The following is a 24,406-nucleotide window of genomic DNA, read 5'->3' on the forward strand; positions in this document are numbered from 1 at the left end:
ACAGCTATCGTTGTGTATTATTTTTACATAAAAATGTATAAAATGAAAAAATGTAACCATAATGGAAATTCTTTAACAACGAAATAACTATAATAAAAAAAAATTATTATTACATTATCATTACACCATTATATTATGTTTATTTATAATTATATGATGTCGTGTTACGGTTAATGTCCTTTTGGCATTGTACGTGAATTTAAAGCCTCCCCGTCTCTTAATATTTTTAAAACGTTCATTCTTTTTTCTACGGCAAGAGAAAGTAAAATAATAAGAGAAATTGATAAAAGCTCCTCATTTCATTAATACGATAAATTAATTTTTATATATGTATTAACAACTTACTCTCTCGAGTTTCATAGAATATTTTGTGCCAATGCTGTGAGTAAAGGATTGAAAACTTAAGAATATAGAAAATTTACGATATTAAAGATCATGAAAATTAAGCTCAGCTAGACATATTTCAAAAAAGTTATAAAAAGCCTCGCGCATTTTCAATTTTTTTAAACATCAAAATGACCACGTACGCCTTTTTTCCTCGACAAATGTTCTGGTCTGTAGATTTCTCGTATGTACCGCGAATTCATTTCAGCATGGCATCCATAAACACCAACAACAGCGTTAATGCAAAGGAGAGACTGGAAGAAGAATACAAGGCCTGGCAAAGAAGCCACCCACATGTGAGAGCAAGTATAATTTTTCTGTTTGTAGGAATTTGAGAAGTTTGCTTCTATATATAAAGCCAGCTAGCTAAGTAGAGAGATAGAGATATGCATATTTTGCATCTATCTAGCTAGCTAGCTAGCCTCTCACAAATCTTGCGATTGGTTCAACCAGTAATATGATGCTAACTCGACCGCAAGAATCTCCCCAGTTTCCCTCAAATGACTTGGAGTAACCCTTGGGTCATTCAATTGCCCATAATAAATCGCTGTCAAGGGGAATCGAACCCCGGTCTCCTGCACAAAGTTAGAGAGTGATAACCACTAAACTACGATGCCTATAAGGTCGTCATCAAAAATATGTTGTGTTTGTGTCCTCCAACCGACTCCGTTTTGTATTAAAAACTCGAGTCAGTAAGTCGGAAAAAGACCGGGAAAAAATTTCACAAGATATTTTTCAAAAATAACTTTTTTTTCGCCAGAACTAACTTATGCAAAATTGACAAAAACTCGCGAAAATTAATAATAATAATAATAATAATAAATATTTAAAGTGGCTAGCCCAGAAAATCACAAAAACCTATAGTTAGTGGATTGTTTCCACTGGGGGCCACTAGAACAAAAAAGAAACAAAAAATGATAAACCTTAGACTGCCTCAGCTCAATCAAACATAGTAACATTTATAATCTCTGAAAATTGAAAAGAAAAAGAATAAAAAACAAAAATTAAAAAGTTAAAAAGTGATCTCCATTAGAATTTGCCAAATACATTAGAGATGGAAGTCTTAAACGAAAGCAGACTTCCATCACAGGCCACTTGGTCTGCAAGATTATTTCACACTTTTGCAGCTCTAAATGGGAAGGCTTTTTTGCCAAATTCCGTGTTGACCAAGGGAAGTGTGAACCTGTTTTTTGAAGCTCCTCTTGTTTGATGATTATGACAGTTTTTTGTCAAAAGGAATTTTGAGCGCATGTAATCAGGAGCAATGTGATTCATGGCTTTGAAAACTAATATGGCATCGTTTTTGATGAGTAAATTATTTATTGAATATTCCCTCTCTTTCCCAAGAAAGGTATGGACACATTTTAATCGTTTTTCTAGTTTTCCCAATCTACCTTGGGTGGCACAAGCCCATGCCGAGGAGCAGTAGTTGAAATATGGCATGACAAGTGCATTAATTAAAAGGTTTTTTGTGTGAGGTGTTAAACAGGATGCAATGGTTCTAATTTTAGAATATTTAATTAGTATTTTTCTATTTATGTCATTAATGTGCTTTTCCCATTGCATTTTTTGATCAAATGTTACCCCAAGATATTTAACTTTTTCGCTCCTCTTCAAAGGAATACCCATATAGTTGATAGTTTTGTTCTCAACTTTTTTTAACTGGCTGTGGTTCCTGAAAAAGATTGTTTCAGTTTTGTCCGTATTAATAGTCATTTTGTTATTATTCAGCCAGAGGTCGACTTGCGAAAGTTCTAACTCGACCTGGGAGACAAGGGTATCCAAGTTTTTATGAGACGAAATAATTATTGTATCATCTGCATATAGATGGTGGTAGTTTGAATTGATGACAGATTTTAAGTCATCAATATACAAAAGAAAGAGCAGGGGCCCCAACACAGATCCCTGCGGCACCCCAAAAGCGTCTTCATGAAGCAGATCTGATCCTGTGTCGTTTACAAGAGTCAGCTGCATTCGGCCCGTTAAGTAGGACTTGAACCAGTCAAAGGCAGCATCTCTGATGCCAAAACACCATAGTTTTTTTAACAAAATTTTATGATCAACAGTGTCAAAAGCTTTTTTAAGGTCAATGAGCACAGCACAAACAAAGTTATGTTGGTCGAGCTCAGTAAGAATAAAATCAGAGACATCGACTACTTCAGTTTCTGTGGAAAAGAGTTTTCGAAATCCGGACTGTCTGTCATTCAGGAAGTTGTGCTCAGAAATAAAATGAGACATTTGCTCATGCACTAACTTTTCAAAAATTTTCATAGGAATTGGCAAAATGGAGATAGGCCGATAATTAGTAGGATCTGTTTTATTGCCACTTTTATAAATAGGCGAGACCCTTTTAGTCTTCCAACATTTAGGTACATAACCAGTAAATAAAGATTTGTTGAAAAGACTTGATAAATAAATACTTAAAACTGACGAACCTGCTTTTAGCAGTCGTGAACCAATTCCGTCCAAGCCTCTAGCTTTATTAAGTTTTAGTGAACTAATTATTTTTTCGACACTTTTGGTCTCAATACGAGCCCACGGAAAATCGTGTCCGCTAACAGGTGGATTAACATTAGTAGTGTCAGAAGAAAATTTAGAGGCTAGTTTGGCACCAACACTGACAAAAAATGAATTGAATGTGTTGGAAATTTCTTTTGGGTGAGAAGTTTCTGTACCATCGTTTTACTACTCGTTTTATCGAGGTAGTATTGCCTGACTTATCAGGAACCAGTTTTTTTAGGGTTTTCCAAAGTTGTTTTGGCCGTTTTTGAAAGTCCTGCAAAACGTCATTATAGTACTCGTTTTTAAGTCGATTTTTGAGACCTATTACCTGGTTCCTTTTTTGTTTGAAAGCTTCCCGGTCTATGATGGATTTTGTTTTTGATGCTTTCCGTTTCAAGAAGTCTCTTTCTTTGATGGCTATTATTAATTCATCAGTGACCCATGCCTCAACACGGCCTGAAAATCTATGTGTTTTGAAAGGGGCATGTTTGTCAGCCACTGTTTTAACATTTTTATTCAGTTTCTCACATGCTTCATCATAATTATTAAAATATGACCAGTCTAAATTCCTGAGGTCCTTCAGAAAAGCCTCTTCACTGCAGTTCTTGTAGCTACGAACCTTGCATGTTTTAGGTTCAAATTTTGGCCTTTTGAATTTTCTGATCACATAAACTAAATTGTGATCACTGATGCCTAAATCCATGACACCAGTTTTAGAAATACAAGAACTGTTAGAAAGTCTATAAGAGTGCTACTATTTTCAGTAACACGAGTTGGCTCCGTAATATGTTGTTTTAGGAAAAGAGTTGAGCATAATTCCTTTATTTTGGAGGAAAGAGCATATTTTGAAAGCATGTTACAGTTAAAATCTCCCAAGATAAAAACTTCTTTTTCTTTTGGGAGCTTGTTAAAACACTGTTTAAAATGAGTACACAGGTTTTCGCTACTCTGCAAATCACTACCTCCAGGTGGCCTGTAAACCCCACACACGTAAATAGGTTTAGTTTTTTTCAGGCACACTTTCACCCATAGTGATTCAACATTTTCGAAGTAAAGGTGTTTCAAAAGGTGTCTATCCAAGTTTTCATTAACAAAAATTAGAACACCCCCACCTCGTCTATTCCGATCATTCCTATAACAAACATAGCCATCAATTTTAACGTCATTGTCAGTGATGGTGTCATCAATTTTGGTTTCACAGATGGAGAATACATCAAGTTTTGTTTGATGTAGCAGAAGTTTAACATAGTCTAGTTTGGATGACAGACCATTAATGTTGAGATGGGCCATTTTTAAGCCCTTCCCATTTCTGATTGCCTCAAAATCAAAGTTTTCATCAATAGTATTATTGATGTTGTCCGGAATTTCGTCACCAAATGACTCCTCATTAGCAAAGGGCAAATTACGAGAAAGACAGGGACTGCAAACGAAAAACAGTTTATCTTCAGGAGTCTTCATAAATTGTTGATATTTTTTATCAGAAATACGCTCACATTTTTTATGAGCCCATAATCCACACTTGTCACAAGAAAGTGCTTTGTGTGTTTTTGCCACAGGTTTTAAGCATGAAGAACAGGGATACTAAACAGGACCTGGGTTGAGGCAGATGTCCCCTGACAAGAGGATTAAAAAATAGAAATACTTGTGCCTGCTTGGCTTAAGTTTTGATAAAGCCATTAATTTTAATTGGAGAGTGAGCTGGCTTTCAGAAACTGTATTGCAGGCATCAAGTGAAGAGATAGAAAAGAAACTCCTATCTAGTCGACTCAATTCGTTGTTGTTGGGTGAGCTACTTTTGAACGAAGGTTTTGTATTGCTCAAAAATACAACGAACACAAAAATCAGTTTTAGCGTAAATGTTTGGTTTCCTACCTGAGCAAAGTTATTTTTAAGTCGTAGAGAGATCATTCTACGGCTATGTGCTCTTCCAAAACTATGTTTGAAGGATCTGAGGCAAGCCCATTTCCTTACGATGTTACACAGAAGGAGCAGCAGGAACCCACAACACAGCAAAGCTACCATATTAGATGATAGATGGATAAAAAACTGACTGGGATAAAAACAATTTATTAACAAAAACAATAATTTAAAAACTTACAAAACAACAAATTAAAGAAATGAAAAGATATAAATGAAGTAAAGAAGGCAGTACAATATATAATAAATCAAAAAGGACTTAGCTGTCAAAGCAGGAGCTCTTCAAGCTTTAGTCTTCTTTTTTCTTTCTTCGACTTAGCGCGCCAAGACCGGAGCGTTTTAGATACGTCCGACCTCAACGAGAGCTAAGCACGGAACGTGAGTTCACTCCTAAGATTCAATTTCAATTTATTTTATTTGTCACAGAAAAGTTGAAACTACAGTGGGTATAATAAACAATATATTACTAGTTACATATAGTTATATTTCAGTGGCTGGAGACCAACACTATAGAGAGGGTAATAGTAACGTGAAGGCTGTTCGACTCAACTAAGGACACCAACCCAGCTTTAGCCAGAGGACTGGCCCATTTTTAGAAGGGACGGCCTGTTAAAAGACAGGTCAGTGCGATTGCTGTTGAGATGGCCCATCTATTGACGGGCCCGGCCCAACTTTGGACAAATGTATGCAAATTCGTCTGAAGTTGGTACAGGCCTAACTATTGACAAAGGAATCTCCTGCTTTTATTTGATGGGACAAACTCAACTGTACACAAAAAACTCTTGCAATTTTAGAAAATGTGTCATAAGATGGGACGGGCCTAACTACAACAAACATTTGCCGTGCTTTTAAAAAAATTGTGTCACAAGATGGAACAGGCCTAACTATTGGCAAAGAACTTGTGCTTTCAAAAATCATACCAAAAAAGAAACAGGCCTAACTATTGACACTTTTAAGAAACATATGCAACATTGGCCAGACTCCCAGAAAAAATTGAAGACAAGCCTAGCGCAACTGGACAAATGCTGTATCTATAGAAGAGGACTAAAGAGAATAAAATATATATGAAGAGAATAAATCATGAATTCTTTAAAGATAATCTATTACAAATATAGCTACAGTAATGAGCTATACAAATATACCATGTCATAAATTATTTTTCTTAAAATTTAAACTAACACAGACGTATATAGACAAAGAAATTTGATATGGGAATTAATAGCACAGTCGGTAGAGCATTCGACTCATGTCCAAGTAGTAGAAATGTCCAAGAGATAGATCACTTAGATAGAAGAGAAACTCCTATCTAAGTGACTCATTTTGTTGTTGTTGGGTGAGCTTTACCTTTGTAAGAAGGTTTTGTATTGCTCAAAAATACAACTAACACAAAAATCAGTTTTAGTGGTTTTAGTGGTTGCGGGGTTTCCTACCTGAGTAAAGTTTTTTTTAAGTCGTAGGTAGATCATTCTACAATTATGTGCTCTTACAAAACTTATTTAAAGGATCTGAGGCAAGCCTATTTCCTTACGATTTTACAAAGAAGGAGCGCAGTAGGAACCCACAACACAGCAAAGCTACCATATTAATGATAAATGGATTAAAAACTGACTGAGATAAAAACAATTTATTAACAAAAACAATAGTTAAGAACTAATAAAACAACAATTTAAAGAAATAAAAAATATATAAATGAAGTAGAGAATACAGTGCAATATATAATAAATCAAAAGGACTTTAGCTGTGAAAGCAGGAGCTCTTCAAGCTTTAGTCTTCTTTCTTCGACTTAGCGTGCCATGATCGAAGTGTTTTAGATACATCAGACCATACCTAATAAAATGTTGGGGCCTTTTTATTTGGCAAATAATTTCAAATAAATGTTATTTAAAACAACGTGGATGTTCTGCCAGTATCGACAGAATAAGTCGGGGTGTTTATTCTACTGATATTAGTACCTTAAAAACCACCCCCTGCTACCATTTGTTAAACTCGCAATATGTGTATGACTATCTTGTAGGTTATTTTTGAAAACTCGTAAATGTTAATAGAGATAGTTAAACCCACCACTATATATTAATACCTATAAATATACAAACATATAATAAACATAAATGAACTGCATTGTTAGAGTCAGACAGTAGAATGTTAACATTCCCATTCTCTCTTTTCTCGCAACCAATAATATAAACATACGGCTGCAAATGCATAGCGACACTGCAAATGCCCCGAAACAAAATCAAAACATAACCAAAGGTTCATAACAGAAGTGTGTAAATAGTGTCTCTATCCGACGTTTCCAGTTTCCAAAACAGCTGTCAGCTTTGTTGGGTCTGCACCAACTTTTGTCAATGGATCTGCAAGTTGCATGGATGTAGGAATCCATTTCACGCTGGATAGTTCTTCTCTCAAAATCATTTCTTTTATAACAGAAATATCAACCCTGAGTCGGCGCTCTGCAGCCATTGTTGTTGAGTAAGTATTTCGGTAAAGAGATTCATTATCAGTTAATGCATGAATCTGAATGTGCTTACATTGCGTGTTTGGTATGGAAATCATTTCAGTAAGAACTTGTGACATAAAGTATGCAGCATCAAGAGCATCCACCATGGCACTTGTTTCAGCAGCAAGTGTACTTCTAACAACACGTCGAATAGTTTTGCTACTCCAAACTAATGGGCACACCTTCCCTTTATTATCAGAGAGGAACACCACATATCCTCCTGAAGTTTGACCTGATGACAAATTTGCCAACGATGCATCACTGTAGCATATGGTGGAGCAATTTTTCAATGATTCAAGGCTAGGGAAATGAATCTTTAATGGATTACCTTTGATTCTTTGAAGCACTTTATTTGCTTTCAAGATATTAGACACAGTAGGAGCTTTCATAGTCGAGCTCAATACAGAAATATCGAAGGCAATATGCGGGCAAGTATGTGTAGCAGTCCAGTTTAACTGACCAACCAATCTGCAATTGTAAGAAGATTCAGTCTTGTTACAAATGGAATCTTTCTGAAGTTGACGTTCTCGGGTGATTGGAATTTGATCAATTTTTTCAATATAATCCAATTGGTTAAGTGATAGCTGTCCAGATTCACTCTGGCTGATATTAATACCAACATATTTAAAATGTGATGATGCTGAATAACCAACTTGAAATATTTGGTAAAGCTTATCTATGACATCAGCTTTGAAAACATCAGTACCAGACCAAAGGAAATCATCAACATGTGCTTGTAACACACCAGACAATTGATCATTTTTATCTTTCCAATAAAAAACACCATAATCAATAGTTGATCTATGACATCCTAAATTTTGTAATGCTTCCCATACTGCAAAATACCACATACGAGCAGCATCATTTAGACCGTACACACATTTTTCTAACTTCCAGAGTGTGTTTGGAAGGGGTACGTCACATGGTGGAACAATAAAGACATCCCGTTGTATTGGTTTGCCTTGGAGAAAAGCTGCTTTTATGTCAATAGAATTTAGTGTCCATTGTTTGCTGGCAATTATAGAAAGCACTAGTCTCATACATTCTTTACTGCCAGTTGGTGAGTCAGCAGGTATGTTAATATTTTCCTGAAAGCCTCGGATGACATATCTTGCTTTCGGTACAAGTTTTCCGTCAACAATTTTTCGGGTACATACCCACCTACCAGTTAGTCTGGGTTGACCTACATCTGGAACCTCTTGGTAAACTTCATACTGTTTCCATTTTTCAAGTTCTGCACTCTTGGCATTCTTGAACTCATCTGGTGCGTTGAAGCATACGGCAACACACATCTCTTCTTCACAATTAGAAGGAGTAGAGGGATCACCTCCTGTTGGGTCTGACTCAATTTCGACTAACTTCCATTCTGATACATCACTCCAATCCATAGAATAATCATGGTCAGAGTGATCTCGAACGTTTTCCCAATCTTTGTGGATCCCACCCTTTTTTCCAGCAGGGCCTAGAATTTTTACTTCTTTCCATTCTCCATCAGGATATTTGTATTGCACTGTCTGTTGTCTTTTTGGGAGGGACATCTTGGATCTGGCAACAGGACCAGATTCTGGTTGCTGAATTGAGCTTTCTGGTTGGTGAGTTGCAACATGTTCAGTAAAATGTTGTACTTCCTGTTCAGTTTCTTCTTCTGCAATGTGGTGCTGTTCATACCCTGATTCCAGATTTTGAGTAATATCTGACTGACTATTTCCTGCTGCTTGTGGTGAGGAATCTGGTTGTGACAAGGAGTGACTAATTTTATTAACAAGTTGCAGACGACATGGATGAACACGACGAAGAACACTGCCATGACGAATCATTACAACTTTACCATCTGCACCAATGACAGTAGCAGGCCCTTGCCAACGCCGATCGTCTGGTAGTTTATAGAAGACTTGGTTACCAGGCTGATAGAAGATATCTGCATACTCGCGAACAGGATGTTTTAATGCCTTGCGAAGCTTTGAGCTTATTTCTGCTTGCACGAAAGCTTTTCTGGCTGCAGCAATGGCATTAAGATGCTGGGCTATTACAGAGCTGGTAGTAATGCCTTCCAAGGCCGGGAGTTTATCATGGAAAGCTGATGGCAGTCTAGGATTTTGACCTATTGCTAACTGTGCTGATGTAAATCCATTTACAAACATACAGCAATTTTGTACAGATATAGCATACTGCAATGCCAGTGATTCTGATAGCTTCGGGTGATCTTCCAGCATTTTTTCCATCATAATATCTATAATTGCATGATTCCGTTCATTCAGACCATTTGCCCAAGGACTATAAGCAGCGGTGTGCTTGATGTTTATCCCAAATTGATTGCCAAATTCCCGCATTTCATCATTAGCGAATTCCTCTCCATTGTCCATGTGAAAACTTTTAGCTGCTCCAAATATGGGCAACCAAAGTTCTATAATCTTTGCAACAACGATGCGTTTTTCTTTAGATGGTATGAAATCAGCATGTGTGTATCGAGTAACCATATCGATGAGGTAAATTATCCATTTACCCTTCCTTTCTTTCAAATCAATACTAACTATTTCATTAAATTTCATTTTATCTGGATCCATTAAGTTTCCGACAGCTGGCCTTGGAATGGTTGGTTTGTATCGCTTACACACTAGACAATTCTGAGAATATTTATGCAGAATGTCCAAAAATTCCTTGTCAGGCTTATCCAGGACACTGAGGACTTTCTTTAAGAACTCAAAGGGAGGATGACAAAATTGGCGATGCAAGCGTTTAGCAGCAAGTTCTTTCTCATGTTTGGACAATTCACTAACAGAAAACATAACATCCAGTACTTCAACAGGAAAACCTGGCTGCACATTTATACACCAGTGTCCATTAGGGGATGTGAAGAGCTCAACATTCTTCTTCACACGATTTATTGTAACTTCAGCAGTGTCATTTCCTGTACAAATGAGCAGATTCCATGCTTTCATAGTTTCCTTTCCAAGCAGAAGAGGAAGATCGGTGTCAACAACATCGAATTTTAAGGAAGTGATTTCCCCAGCAACCAAAACAGGAGCTATAATGGTATACATAGATTTCATGACACGTCCACCACCAAATTTAAATTTGTTATTACCATCAAGCTTTTTGACATTTTGGTACATATCAGTACTCATGGAATCAAGAAAACACTGTGTCCATACTACTCCGGCAACATTCTGTGGGCAACCAGTATCGAGAATCATATAGTTAAATGCAACACCACCTGCCATAGACGCATTAGATGCTTGGCATTCAATAACATCAGAGTTAACAGAAGCAACCCAGGACGGTTTGTAGAACTATCATGCTGTTGGTTGTCTTCCGAACCTTGTTGTTTCTCAGAACGATGTGGGCAATCTCGAGCAAAATGTGCAATTGAACGGCAAACACGGCATGTTAAAGGTTTACCGTCAGCATTTAGGGGATTGCGATGTTGCAATTTTCCACGACCTTGTCCACGATAACTTTTATTTGATGAATTACCATTTTTCGATCAGTATTGTCTCCATGCAACGTATGTTTCGTATTCATCTAGTGTGGCAAAAAAAGGCTCTTGTTTGACAGCAGGTTGAACTGAGGCTACAGCGGTGTTGGATGACTGAGTACTTGTGACAGCAGCACTGCCAAAATATTTCTTAAGCGCCTTTTTGGCTTGTTTATACATTTCATTTGGTTGATCCTCATCAACTTCTCTCATTGCTAGACGAAGGTCAGAATCATTAAGATTGGCACCACACAGTAAATTAAGTCCATGAATACGTTCACCAAGTTTCATGTCGAAGCGCTCCATTCGGACTTTATATTTCTCATAATACATGATATATTGTTTAATACTTTGATCTTCTTTTCTACATAATGTACGGAAGTCTTTCCACGTGTCAAAGGCTGACGTGTTATCGTCCTTACTATAGTACGTTTCTATCAATTCTATCACCTTTTTCCACCCGTCATCACCTGTCATGTTCTCCGTATCAAGGGTATCAAATAGTTGATGACGTATTTCGCTTCCATCCGGAAGATGCAATGCTAATTGCAAACCATAAACATCTTTCAGTCCAGTTACACCAGAAGTGGCAACTTTCCATGCCTTGGTTTTTTGGAGCCATGATGAAAACTCTTTGTTTTCTTCATCCCACCGTGGTGGGTTTAAAAATCCACTAGCCATTGTTTAACTACCGTCTGCTACCATGAAAACTCGTAAATGTAATAGAGATAGATAAACCCACCACTATATATTAATACCTATAAATATACAAACATATAATAAACATAAATGAACTGCATTGTTAGAGTCAGACAGTAGGATGTTAACAATTTTCACAGTTCTCCTTGTTTTGTAACTTCCAGGTCTTAAACCTATAGCAACTTCCCAGTTGGTCTTTTCAGATGCAACATAATATCAGTGTTTAATTTGAGTCATATTGTCAGTGAAACTAAGTGATGCATGTTTCTTTCATACAGGGATTTCAAGCAAAACCATCACAAGAAGATAATGCAGAAAATTTACTACTTTGGAATTGCGGTGAAATACTTTTTATTTTATTTATTTTTATTGTAAAAGTAGATCTGTGATTATGTAAATCAGGCGACACATGATCCATTTTGTTGAGTTCTATTTATCGAATGACTGGAAAAGACTTAGAAGGAGGTATAAGGCCAGGCTTGCTGCAGAGAAATTTGAGTTAAGAACTAACACAGTCTAGATCATATTGAAAGAAAGTCATCTATATACCCTGTTCAAACCAAGCAGACATTAAGTTAAGAATGATAATGGGTGTGCTAATGATGGCTGTGGCAAGGTTTGTATTAATTGTGAACCAACTCTAGCCTTAATTAAAATAAAGGGAATAATTAAGTTTTAAGACTACTTTTTATCATTAAAATGTAGTTGAATTACTGATAATACTTTCATTTTTATTTTTAGCTATCCCAGGAAGGCCCAAGGTTGGTAATGCATTATATCCAATTTCTTTCTCAGATAAATTGACAAAATTTTGACACAATTTCCGTGAAAATTAGGGAATCATTTTCTTCTTTTTTTTTATAAGTACTCAAATCTTAGCTTAAAACTGTTGCTTTTTTAAATGTAAAGGACATTCCATTAAGGCATTTTTTCCGCAACAGGCAGGGTTTGGTATCTGGGTATGTACATTATTATTTTTAACCCATATTACAATTTTTGGCCTGCAATTGGATATTTGGATATTTTTTCAACTAACAGAAGGTTAAAGAGTTTGTACAAAAAAAAATTAAAAATAATTCACTAAATAAACTCCTGGAACAGGATTTTTCTTGTATTAGCTCCATACCTGATATTTGACCAGTCAACTTTCTAAAGCTTCTGTTACAATTATCATGAGAAAAACACAAATATTTTACTATCACTAGTCGGTTTTTGCCCGTGGGAAAATCCACAAGTTCGCGCGTTCCTCTTATGCATTGCGTGCCCCTCGCTACTTGCGGTACCATTTTGCGTGACGGACAGACGTATACGGGTATTATAATAGAGATACCACATTAACTTAAAATTAATAAAAACAAACAAAACGTTACCCTTAATCTTATAAGGTGCAGAAGTACAATACTCTTTAGAATCCTGTTCATGCTGGAGGGAGGGGTAATTTTACCCCTGTTAAACACCTTAATATTTTGTTACTTTTCCGTGTGTTTTTTCTCAAGTTGGGTGAAATGTTGCAGAAATGACCTAAATTCAGCATTATTTTGACCAATTTGTTTCCTACTTGTGGTAATTTGCATTTCTAAATATATAAATTACAGATGTGGCTTATTGGCCCTAGTATTGAACAGTCCTTAAATGACCCAGGGTTAATGTTAAGGCCACAAAACTAAATACATTATATTTTAAGGCCTTTGTGTTTTTATTTTTTGTATTTCTGGAAATGGCTATTACTCTGGCCTATAAACTGCAAAAGTTTTATTCTGGTAGGATTGTAAGCTGAGTGAACTTTGAAAAGTTCAGAGTATTTGTTATACTTAGCTAGAAATGACTTTTTCAATTGCTTGTGGTTGCGATTTTCAAAATTTGACCCTTGTTTCCACTTATTCAGGTCTGTGGCTGTAGTCTTTTCACATTGTGATTTTAGTGCTTGATACAATAGAAACATATGTTCCTTTTTGTTATAGACACCTTGGGAGAATGGTTTATATAAACTTCAATTAAAATTTACCAAAGACTATCCATATCAACCTCCAAATTGTGAGTTACTATTTTCACCATATAGTCATCATGGGGATAAGTCACTCCTTTTTTGAAAATTTAGGGTAATAATTTATTCACATCCCATGGTGGTGACCCCATTGGTTTACTTCATAATTTATCTTTTTAATCAACGAAAGCTGTGCAAGCACAACAATCGCCCAACTAGACAACAGCCTGAGATATCAATCCCATTCTCCACCTATATGCTAAGCAGAAAGGATAAATTAATAGTCGTTAATAATAGTTAATAATACTTTTATAGTCTGGCATGGCTCGGCCGGGGTTTAAACTCAAGACCTTTCTTACTAGAAGCGAACTCTTTACCATAAGACTACCAGTCAGGTAATACAACAACAGATATTTATAAAAATTTAAAAAAAAAATTCAAATGTGTCATTGGGTGAAAAACTGATTTATGGAAAGTATTTAAAAAATTCTCAACGTTAAAAATATGTCACATGTTTAGTCATTGTCTTTGAAATCAGACTGCTGGCTATTTATTAGTTGGAGAAATAATGAAAGGATCGGAATTAAAAATTAACCAAACAGGTCACAACGATTAAATTAACTTAAACGAACCTGGTTGATAGAAACAATAAATTAATTGAGATTAATTGTTTTCTGTTACTTTTTCCGAACAAATTTGCACTTCAAATATTCACTTTCTGAAGCGCGGGTAACCATATTTCTGATAGTTAATAGCAGTCTTTTTCAGGAATATTTGATTTGGTGTGCGATGATTGGCACGTGTAAATCAAGTAACGCGTGCGATGTAGAACGCACATGCAGAGAATGTTACGCATGCGATACGGGCTCCAAGGTTATTTTTGTTGTGCATTTATTTTGCAGTACAAAAGTGGGGGACGTTTTATCGCTCGATCATCGTGAACCCCAAACACGATGATTGAGCCTCTACTGGTATAGCGACTCTCTCAATCTTAACTTCCTTTTCTACATGTCCAAAATAGTATGCATGACTATATTGTCATTTTTATATTTATTGTTTATTTTTCATGTCACCACAAGCAAATAGGCAAAAATATGCTTTGTTTTCAAATTAAAAAAATCTTTATCCACGTGGCTTAAATAAAAATTCAAAATTCATTCAAAAAGTTCAGCTACACTTACCAAAATTTTTACAGAAAAAAAAATATACCACACGTGGGTTTCGTTTTTACAGGCATAAAGGAAAAATCCAAATTCTGACCTGCTATGGTTTTCAATTGGTTTGTCAAATGAAGAAATTATCTACAATTAAATCCATGATAAAATGTCTATTCCACCTGTAAGTGCAGTTTTGCAGACTTGTTTAATCCGTGCTCCGTCGGCGTTCGCCTCCGCATTAGTTAAAAACTGCATGGCTGGATTTCTTGTGTAAGAGCTGATTACCAACGACAAAGGGGCCACGCAAAAGAGATTTATGTCTACCCAGGAGTTGGTGAATTAGCTAGGATGGTCAGGTTGGCTATGAATAGGCTTGCTTGTGGATTAAAAGGACCAGGACTATTAAATAATTTCTAAGATCTATAAGTGGTCGACCAAGTATCTGACGAGTCAAAAATTATTTCAAGCGCTGCCATTGAACGCTACAAAATGGATTTTTTTGGTTGATGTTGAAAACTCAATATTTATTTTTCAGGCATGCAACTAATCACACGCCTGAAACGATTTAGACGTGTGCCGAGGCGTGTGCGTGCGATCACACACCTGTCCTGAAAATTACTGTAATAGGAAATACTATTGAAATAACTATTTCTGTCTATACTATTTATGGTTTCTTTCACATTTCTCACTTTCCAACCGGATTCACAGTCTATGATCTTTTCTTTATCTCAGTCTATAATGTGATCATTATTCCAGCGATGGTCTGCAATCCCATTTTTATTTGTATTGCTGTTGCGTACAGCCATTTTGTGATCCTTCACCTGGTATTTGACTATTTCGATATAAACAGTATTTCCTTTCAACTCTTTTAATGCTTTGTTTTGAGTACCTGTTTGCAAGTAAATCATACATTTTTCTCAATCATTTTCTCTCTCATTTCTCTTGACTACATTCCCTGCTCTATCCAGTAATGAGGACACTACACTTTCTTCACAAAAGGTGATTAGATCTGTTGTTTAGATATTGGTCAGTATGAATTTTCAACAGGATGGCTAGAAAATCTCTTAGAAAACCTAATAAAAGTTCTATCTCCTAAAATATTTAAGTCAATAATCTTTCAATAATCTTAATTTTTAAGCTTAATTTTTATTGCATGCAGTATAGCTTACCATTTCTATTCTCCCTATATTTCATCCTGTATATTAAAAAAAACATGAGAATTCCCCTCATATTCACAGTGTAAATTAAAAGAAGGCTAAAACAAATAATATGGAAAGATTTATATAAAACGAATGAAAAAATCTGACATAACATTTCAGAATGTTCTTGATCCTTTATTTTCATAGCATTGTGGCGAGGTTTTGGTATTTATTAGTTTTATGATGAAAAGTTTGAGGCACATTTTTTTTTTGCAAATACTCCAGTCTACTTAGGAAACAAATAATACATAATTTTCAATGTCATTAGTACTTTGGAAAAGATTATTTTTTTTTTGTATTTTTAAAGCAACGACATGCATATGTAGCAAATGTGTATGTTAAACATTTTCAGATGGGCATATTTGATGGCATTTGATGATAAAAGGTTTTTTCATTCATAGGCACAGCTAGAGCTCTGATGTTTTTAAGGAGTACATTTTGATGATGATCGTGAAGTTCCTAATGTTTTAAGTAAAACTGAGGAAGAAATCACAAAGAATAATGGTTCTAATGAAGACAACGATGTGTTTATCAGTAAAGACTGAAAAGAAAAAAATAAGAAAAAGAGAACAAACACAAAATGATCATCATGATATTGAGTTCTTTCCCGGAATTTATCACCGTTCATCTTTCAGATTTACTGGTGCACCAACAATTAATTCCAAATTTCCTGCTTGGGATAACATGGACAAAGATAGAACAATTCTTTGGAATCTTGTTTGCAGCCAGTATGGTAAAGAATGTATTGGAATAAAGAGTTCTATATCAGCCTGCAAACTGATTTGAAAAGATCAAAAACAGCAAGATTGTAATGACAATTTAATGCGTTGTGATAGTTGCAATGATCAACTAAGTTCAGTTGTCTATGATTTTAGGGGAAATGTACATTTCTACACTTAGAATTATCAAAACAACTATGCATAAATAAACATAATGGTCTTTTCCAAAGGGAAGATGAGGTTGATGTATTTTAATACCCACAAGACAAAAAAGCGAGTTTACTAACTTTAGGCCTGATGAGTGCACAATTTAAATCCCATGCAAGAGCTATTGAATGTGCATGTGCATGAATTTCCTGATTAGCATAAAAAGCCTCTGATAACATATTTTTACTCCTGTTCCAACACACGATGTTGTCCCAAGTGGCATAAGCTTTATTTTGAATATTGGCACACCGATGTAGACATGGTAACTGCATACACAAGTGATTGCCTGTTTTGGAAAAGTGCGTGCCAATAGTTTATCAAGTTTAAATATGGATCTAGACAAGTATATGAAAAAAGAAAGGTATAAGTACAGTGGAAATGCGGACAGGTAATCATTATGGGGTAGAATTGAGAGCAGTAAAGTGGTTCATAACCAGTAAATGCTGTCAATACTTGAAAGCGTCAATATCTCCTCAGAATGAGAACGTTTTATCAAAAAAAATGGTCGATCTACTATAAAAAAGGATCTACTATATTCGTTATTGAGTTTATACAGGATACAGATTAGGTTAAAGAAGTGGTATCACAAATTACTGTTTTATTCTTTTTTTGATATGGTTGTTGTCCACTGCTGGTGTTTCTACCAAAACAAAGGTGGTCCATCAAAAAAGGACGTCATCAGTAATACATGTTAAACAGGAGTTAGCAGCAAAAAAGCCATATGCTCCAGCAACTACAGTACCAGTGTAAGTAACTCGACCAGACCATCATTGAGTAATCCTCGTGCCTGAAAGCAAAAAAGGAGTTTTAAAAATGACAATCCAATTGGTCAAAGCGATGTCATTGTAAATAACTAGCGTTTCGTGTGATCATCAGAGTTTTTTGTTGCATTTTAAGTAGCCATTTTCAGCAAATCAAAACATTTTCTGAAAGAAGTGTGTTTTATCACTTGGTGTATTCCGTGTATGATGCTAATTGTATCCAGAATAAGTATTTACAAAATCATCCCATTTCATATTGTTTTTTAAAAAAGGACATAATTTTTTGATAGATAGATCTTCTTTTCTCAGGATGTCAAATTCTGTGAGTGTTGTCCAACATGGTATAACTCATCACTAAATAGGGTGACTTAATACCACCAGCCAATAGTTATGAGCTCAACTGGCCATCGGAGATAATGACTTAGGACTATGTCTTTTGGGGGGTTAGGGATGTAATAAGTATCAATCTTTTTTCTGTTTTAGCCACATAATTGTACCATTGATGTGTTCATCTAAGATATTTCTTTCTACCAAGGACATTTACTTTGTTTCAGCAAATATGAAAGTTCATGTTAATAAATTTCTTAATACGTTGCTGATTTCTCTGGCTAATTTTTTTGGAGGGGATTTGTTATAACAACTTTGTCATTCTATTACATTAATTATGATGATTTTTATTTACCTGTTTAATTTGGTGAAATTATTAAGAATACAATAGTAGGTACACTAGAGGGGTTTAGATAATGTGATATGTTAATTTGTGATGAACATGGTACAAAAAAAAATAAGGACCTTTACTTCATAAGTAATGTTTCTTAATTTTTTTGTTTCATTTTCATTCATCTTAATTATCTTTATTTCATCATAAAAATTATGAACCGGAAGAAGCTTTTAAGGAAGGAGTAAAACGTCTGACACAAAAAATAGCATTATGGGTGACTTAAATCGCTTGGTAGCTCGTCATAGCAATTTCAACATGTTTCTGCAGAAGTAACCAACAGGTTATTTGTGGAAAGATTTTTATTTTACATCATTGCACGTTGGACTTGCTTTTCCTTTTTTACCAATCTGATGGGATTAGGTTAAATATTTGATTTTTTTGTTTGTTTGTTTTTTGAGAACTTGCGCATTTGTTTTCTTTTGTGGGGAGGAAAACCGTCTGCTCATATATCATCAGATTACTTCCATACTTCTCACATATTTTTAAATTACACATTTTTGTATGCTTTACTGAAGAGATCTAGTAGTTGACGGTAAATTAAGGAAAAAAAGGATAATTTTTGTGGTTTATTAAGATGAGCTTAAAAGGTTGTTTTTATTGTAATTATGGAGAAAAGAAATTATTTATGATCCAGGAATCCTAAAAAAATTCAAAAAGCGAATTTAAGAAGTCTGGTCCATGGTTATTTATTCTCTGTTACCATCTGAAAATATGGTGTCATTCACATATCTATTGTCATCTGTAAAGTTATCTTTTGTCAATTTGATGTCATATGCAAATTTTTTATGTATATATCTTAGGCACATTCAACCCTCCTATATTTCATCCAAACGTGTATCCCTCTGGAAAGGTCGCATTATCTATATTAGAAAGAGACTGGACTCCACAAATAACGATAAAACAGGTAAACCGCCATCTTTAAATCTTAACAGCGAATTGATATTATTTTATAACTTTAAAAGTTTTAATTTTGCAGGGAAGGTGTTCGTAGAAAATTTTCGCGGTTTTATACGAAATTAGATTTTTCGCGGAAAGAAAATTGCGGTTGGTTGAAACGAATGAAATTTTTTTATTTATTTATACTTTCATAGTAATATTTACGTGTACTTGTTTCAACAAAACATCCAATGTTCTACAAAAATTTTGTTCGTATATAAATGAACGATAGATTAAAATGCATTTTCTCCATGGTATTTCTTTATTATCATTTTTTTTTCAAAAGTTTTTCGGGTAGATCCACATTATTTCGAGGACTCTGGCAACAGTTTACGATTTCTTTTGTCTATTTAACTAGTAAAATTAAATGATTTGACATGAGATACTATTCATTTATGGTCATACATACTGGAATCATGGAGGTATACTGTAACCTGGTTTATTAAAAAAACAGTTAGTATAATGAGACACATGAGCACTGCATGAGAATGAGAAGTGTCGAAACACCGAAAAGAAGTGTTGAAATACAGAACAATATTTGTTGATTTATGAAAGTGTTTTTAAATTTGAAGAGGAGTGAGCCACAGGAGCCATCAAAGATTTCTAATTGCAACATTTTGTGGAAGTAAACTGCTGCGATTCTGCAAAACGTTTTGCATTTCACGATTGATTTAACTTTTGCAGAAACGAGCTTTTTCAAATTTTTCAAAAATCAGTCCGAAACAGTTTTTCCGCAAACACTTCTAAAGTATTTTCAAAAAATATTGACATCTTTTAAAATATGCGTGGCATTTCCGACACGACGTGATAAAAAAACTTACTTCGCTAAAGTATGTTGTCTCGACTACGTCGTGTTTCTACCGGCTTGTTTTTGTCACACATAAAGGTGTCTTTCCACCAGTCTTCCCATTCACCATGATTACTTTGTTTATATTATATCACCTGTATACATACTCGATGTTTATCTCACTAATATGCAGGTGCGTAAAAGAAAATCAGGTAGCCTGATTGTGTGGAGAATGTGTTGTTGTTTTTTCTTGTGAAAGCATTTTGCCAAAACATTGCTTAACATTCAAATAAAAAGATTTAGCACTGCTCTACACGACGGCTGCTAATTATAACGTCTTGGGGCATTATTGCGCCCCTCTGCTCCCTCTGAACACTGTCATTTTTTGTTTTCTACTTTTAAATCTACGATTTTCAAGAATTTCAATAAGAATTTAAAGTACACCAAAATTGATATGAAGACAAATTGTTGTTTTATACTAATGTCTTGTTGTTTACTGAAATAAATCTTTTTCTTATATAACGAAATTCCGCCCTACAGAATTGTATAAGCATATTTATGATTCCCATAAACACTTTTAGATTCTGCTTGGAATACAACTTTTGCTCGATGATCCAAATTTCAACAATCCCGCTCAAGTTGAAGCGTTTGTACTTCACAGGTGAGCAAAAAATACATCTAAATAAATTTGTCTTGATTGCTTTTCTATAAGTTTTTTTGTTTATTTGTTTGCTTTCACTTTCCCCCATTACCACAAATTTGCTGACATAGTAAAGTTGCAGAACGTTAACACTAAATATAGTGTTTAAATATAAAGTACGAAAATATCGTAAAGCTTTGAGAATTTTATTGATTTTTGCATGCTTGATCAGGGAATCTCCTGCTATAAAATACTGCATTTTTTTCATAATTATGTTTATTAGTTAAGGTATTTTCGATTGAGTTAAAATAAATTGTACGTGATGTTATCCTCTGTGAAACTGCATAGCGATAAAATATTTATGTTAAAATAAATTGTCAGCAGCTACTACTAAAAACATCAATGACTTGCTAGTCATCAATTAAAAATCTTCTTTCTTTTCATTTGTTAAGTTTCTCATAACGAAGTCAGTGGTTTTTTTTGTGTGTTATTGATGGCTTTGTTTAAGTTTCTCAAAAATAATACTTCAAAAGAAAGTACCTAAAAATTACCAATCATACGATATTATCCGTAACGGACCTACATAATCGACGATGACAATTTATGGATGACAAGCTGAGGTGACAATTTTTACGGACCTTATTGAACCGACTTGTTTTTGTTGACAAAAATACCCAAAGTCAATAAAATTAGCAGTCTCTTCAAAACAGTAACCGCACAATAAGGTTGCGTTATTTAATTACTCGATAAATGTTTTCAGATCTATGATTGCCAAATAAAAGAAAAAAGTAAATCAAACTTTTGCTATGGTTAATTGATTTTTCTAACTTTTATCGGCAAACAATTATCGGCTACTGTGTTATTAATATGCACTAAAACTGTACGATAAAAGGCTGGCGCAAACGATAATATCTAATTCTTTATCGATAATAATTTATACCTTTATCGATAAAGTTACATTATTGCAAAAACACAGGGTGTTAAAAATAATTATTCGAGAAATTGTTCGTTGTTTATTTTTCTTAACTTTCCCGCCGTCACGTTATCACACCATGATGCGAACACGTGTCTCGAACGGGTAATCACTCCCATTGTTGTTGTTGTTAAAAAATCACCTAAAAGAAAACAGGTTAAAAAATAAATTATCGAGCCAGAAAAATTCATTTCTTTATCATTTTTCCTTGATTTTCATGTGTTTCGTTTTCAGCCAAGGCAAACATCTGTATGAACAGCGAGTGAAAGAACAAGCAAAGAAAATGACCCCCGGTAACTGAACAAATTGTTGTTAAAATTAACGTAAGACCTGGGAAGCAAGTTGAATCAACCGATACAGGTTCAAGACGGGGGCAACAAACAATCACTATAACCAACTTCTCACATCCTATCTCACTTTTTATGACTTCACAGACATATTTAAGATGTTTCTTTTTGTCAGACATCTTTAAGATGTTTTATTTTGTAAAATTTAGATTTTCTTTTCCAAATATCAAATTAAATTTTTTGATAATTTTATCGACTCTTCCATTGAACCCCCAACTTAGAGTCCCCTCCCTGACGTGGTGCATGTTGGACAAAGTAGAATTCTGCAAGTTAATCAATGACTGAAATTATTTAAATCTAATTGTTTTAGCATTCGATTTTTTTATTTTAATAAACAAAAACAAAACAGTATAGAGTTTCTATGCCTGAGATTTGTGAAAACGCGGCTTTATATCTGCGCGCAAGTCCGTGGCGATAGTTCTGTTAACTGTTGGTTAAAAGTCTTTTTTGCTTTCCGATGTTAGTTTACCAGCTGGATTCTTGAATCCAGATGAAGAATTAACAAGACTTTACGCAAAACTGACGCTCAGGCAACTGAAAGTATTTAATTTAGGCGTTGACAAAGTATCGTATTTTAACGCCCCACGAAATAGTGGGTGGTTGGATTTAATAAAAATGTTCAAATCCGCAGTCCACAAATGAAATGCAAAAGTCTAAACTTCTATATAAAATGCATAGCGGACACAATTGCTTGCAGAAACTTTCAACATTACTATTGTTGTGTCCACATAGCCATGCAATGATTGTAGAGATCTAGCTAGGTTTCTTTTTAAAAACCTGTAGTTCTTGCGTAATTTATTAGGATTATATTCAAATAGTTTGCACAATGTTCAAATATAATTATTTGTAGCTAATGAGTCACCTTGTTTAAACTATTGTGCTACGCCAGCCTTGTAGTGTTTTTTAATTCTTTTGTTGTACCTCCAGCAAAGAACTAATTGAAAACACAACTGTGCAAACGAAACGCCAAAATTATATTTGTTAAACAATCGATATCTCTGGCTAGAAAAAGATCATGACACATCACAAAAAGTTTTCATAAGCTAATTGTCACGATAAGAAATTAAGTCTTTTTGAAAATCGGCTTTACTATTATTCCATGTAAAGTGCGGCACTAACTTGGGACGGTTAATTATGTTTAATATATATTGTACTTATGATGTCATTTTGCGGTTTCCCACGGTTTTCCCGCGCATATTTTTTACCTCAGCAGTTCATATGTACATATTGTTCTATCTGTTCTGTAATATTACTTTTTGTCTTCTGCGAATTGGTTTTGTGTTCACAAATTTAAATTCCGCAATACTTTTATGTTTTACTTTAATCCCGGTTTGTTCTGGTGTGTGAAAACTGCACGACCCTGTCAATGTTTCGTAAATTTTCCGATCCAAAATCTAAATTATATATAAGTTTTACAAAATGGTAGCCACCTCTGCAAAAAAATAAGTAAATTTCGTCCATGCCATTGATCTTATTTTGTTATTTAATATTTAACAATATTTAATATTTAACAATAATTGTTTCTGTAATTTTTTTTTACCATGTTTAATTTGTAAGGCGAATACGCGTTTTTACTTTTATGAGAATGTTTTATAAGAATATCAGGCTCGAATTTCAGGTTAAACACAATAGGACTATTGTTCAGAACAATAGAGGATTAAGGACCATTCTGGTTTGAATTTTGATATATGAATACCCAAAATTTCTAAATTAATAGTTTCATGCCGCCACACGGACGACAATCTTCAGTAGTAATAAAGCTTAACCGTAAAAATTACATTACAATGGAATCAAAAATGGACGTAAAAAAGATGTTAAAATGGCGTCAGTCGCGTGAGTCGTACGTAGCCAGATAAAATATGTTCATGTGTCTGCATTTCGCCACAATTTCTGTTCTTTTATTGAGCAGATTGTTGTCAGGGTAGATGGCAATTTGGTATTTTCCCTCCTGACAGAAGCTGACATAAAACACTTTTGTCTTTATTGTCGTCCGTGTGGCGGCATGAAACTATTAGTTTAGATAAACCATTGTTTTCTTTACTTGTGTATTCGCTCTATTGAAACAACATTGAGCACTTTATGAAGAAAGAAGAATAACCTTCAACGGATATATGAATACCAAAATTCGAACTATATATGCTTCATCAAGCAATCAAAGATGGATATGCTTCTGCGTTTATTAACTAGTCTGATATCTGTTAGCTATGATGCAAGAGTATTATTGGCCAACTCAGTTCGCTGGCGCTTCTACAAGCCAATCAGAAGTTGTTATCCGTGCCTGACATTTTTTCTTTTTAAGAATCAACCAGCAAAATTGTGACGTTGTGTATTATTCTTAGTTAAAAATGTTCACAATGGCTACAAAAATAATTGGCTCCATTAATTTTTTCTATAAAAAGCAATAACAAAAGAATACAATTGAATAAAAGAGACAACCGGCCGTGTCGTTTAAATTTAGGTAATCGTTTAATCTTTAACCAAGCGATCATAGCTCAAATTTG

The 24,406-nt window shown here is 34.6% G+C and overlaps 1 protein-coding gene across 1 annotated transcript; it reads left to right on the forward strand.

The window, feature by feature from the left end:
• The first annotated feature begins 500 nt into the window (after window positions 1-500).
• On the forward strand, window positions 501-22,092 carry LOC130662298 (SUMO-conjugating enzyme UBC9-B-like). Its single transcript, XM_057461120.1, has 7 exons — window positions 501-680; window positions 11,753-11,813; window positions 12,216-12,235; window positions 13,436-13,508; window positions 19,023-19,126; window positions 20,527-20,606; window positions 21,793-22,092. The coding sequence occupies exons 1-7, from the start codon at window positions 516-518 to the stop codon at window positions 21,857-21,859; spliced, it is 570 nt and encodes a 189-aa protein (XP_057317103.1). The 5' UTR covers window positions 501-515; the 3' UTR covers window positions 21,860-22,092.
• Window positions 22,093-24,406: the final 2,314 nt, after the last annotated feature.

The sequence above is a fragment of the Hydractinia symbiolongicarpus genome, chromosome 10 (assembly GCF_029227915.1).
Source record: "Hydractinia symbiolongicarpus strain clone_291-10 chromosome 10, HSymV2.1, whole genome shotgun sequence".
NCBI classification, from domain to species: Eukaryota; Metazoa; Cnidaria; class Hydrozoa; order Anthoathecata; family Hydractiniidae; genus Hydractinia; species Hydractinia symbiolongicarpus.

Coding starts and splice junctions, on each gene's coding strand:
- LOC130662298 (XM_057461120.1), top strand. CDS start 516: ATGACCACGTACGCCTTTTTTCCTCGACAAATGTTCTGGTCTGTAGAT. Junction 13,509..19,022: donor TCCATATCAACCTCCAAATT/GTGAGTTACTAT, acceptor TATATATCTTAG/GCACATTCAACCCTCCTATA. Junction 19,127..20,526: donor CACAAATAACGATAAAACAG/GTAAACCGCCAT, acceptor AAACACTTTTAG/ATTCTGCTTGGAATACAACT.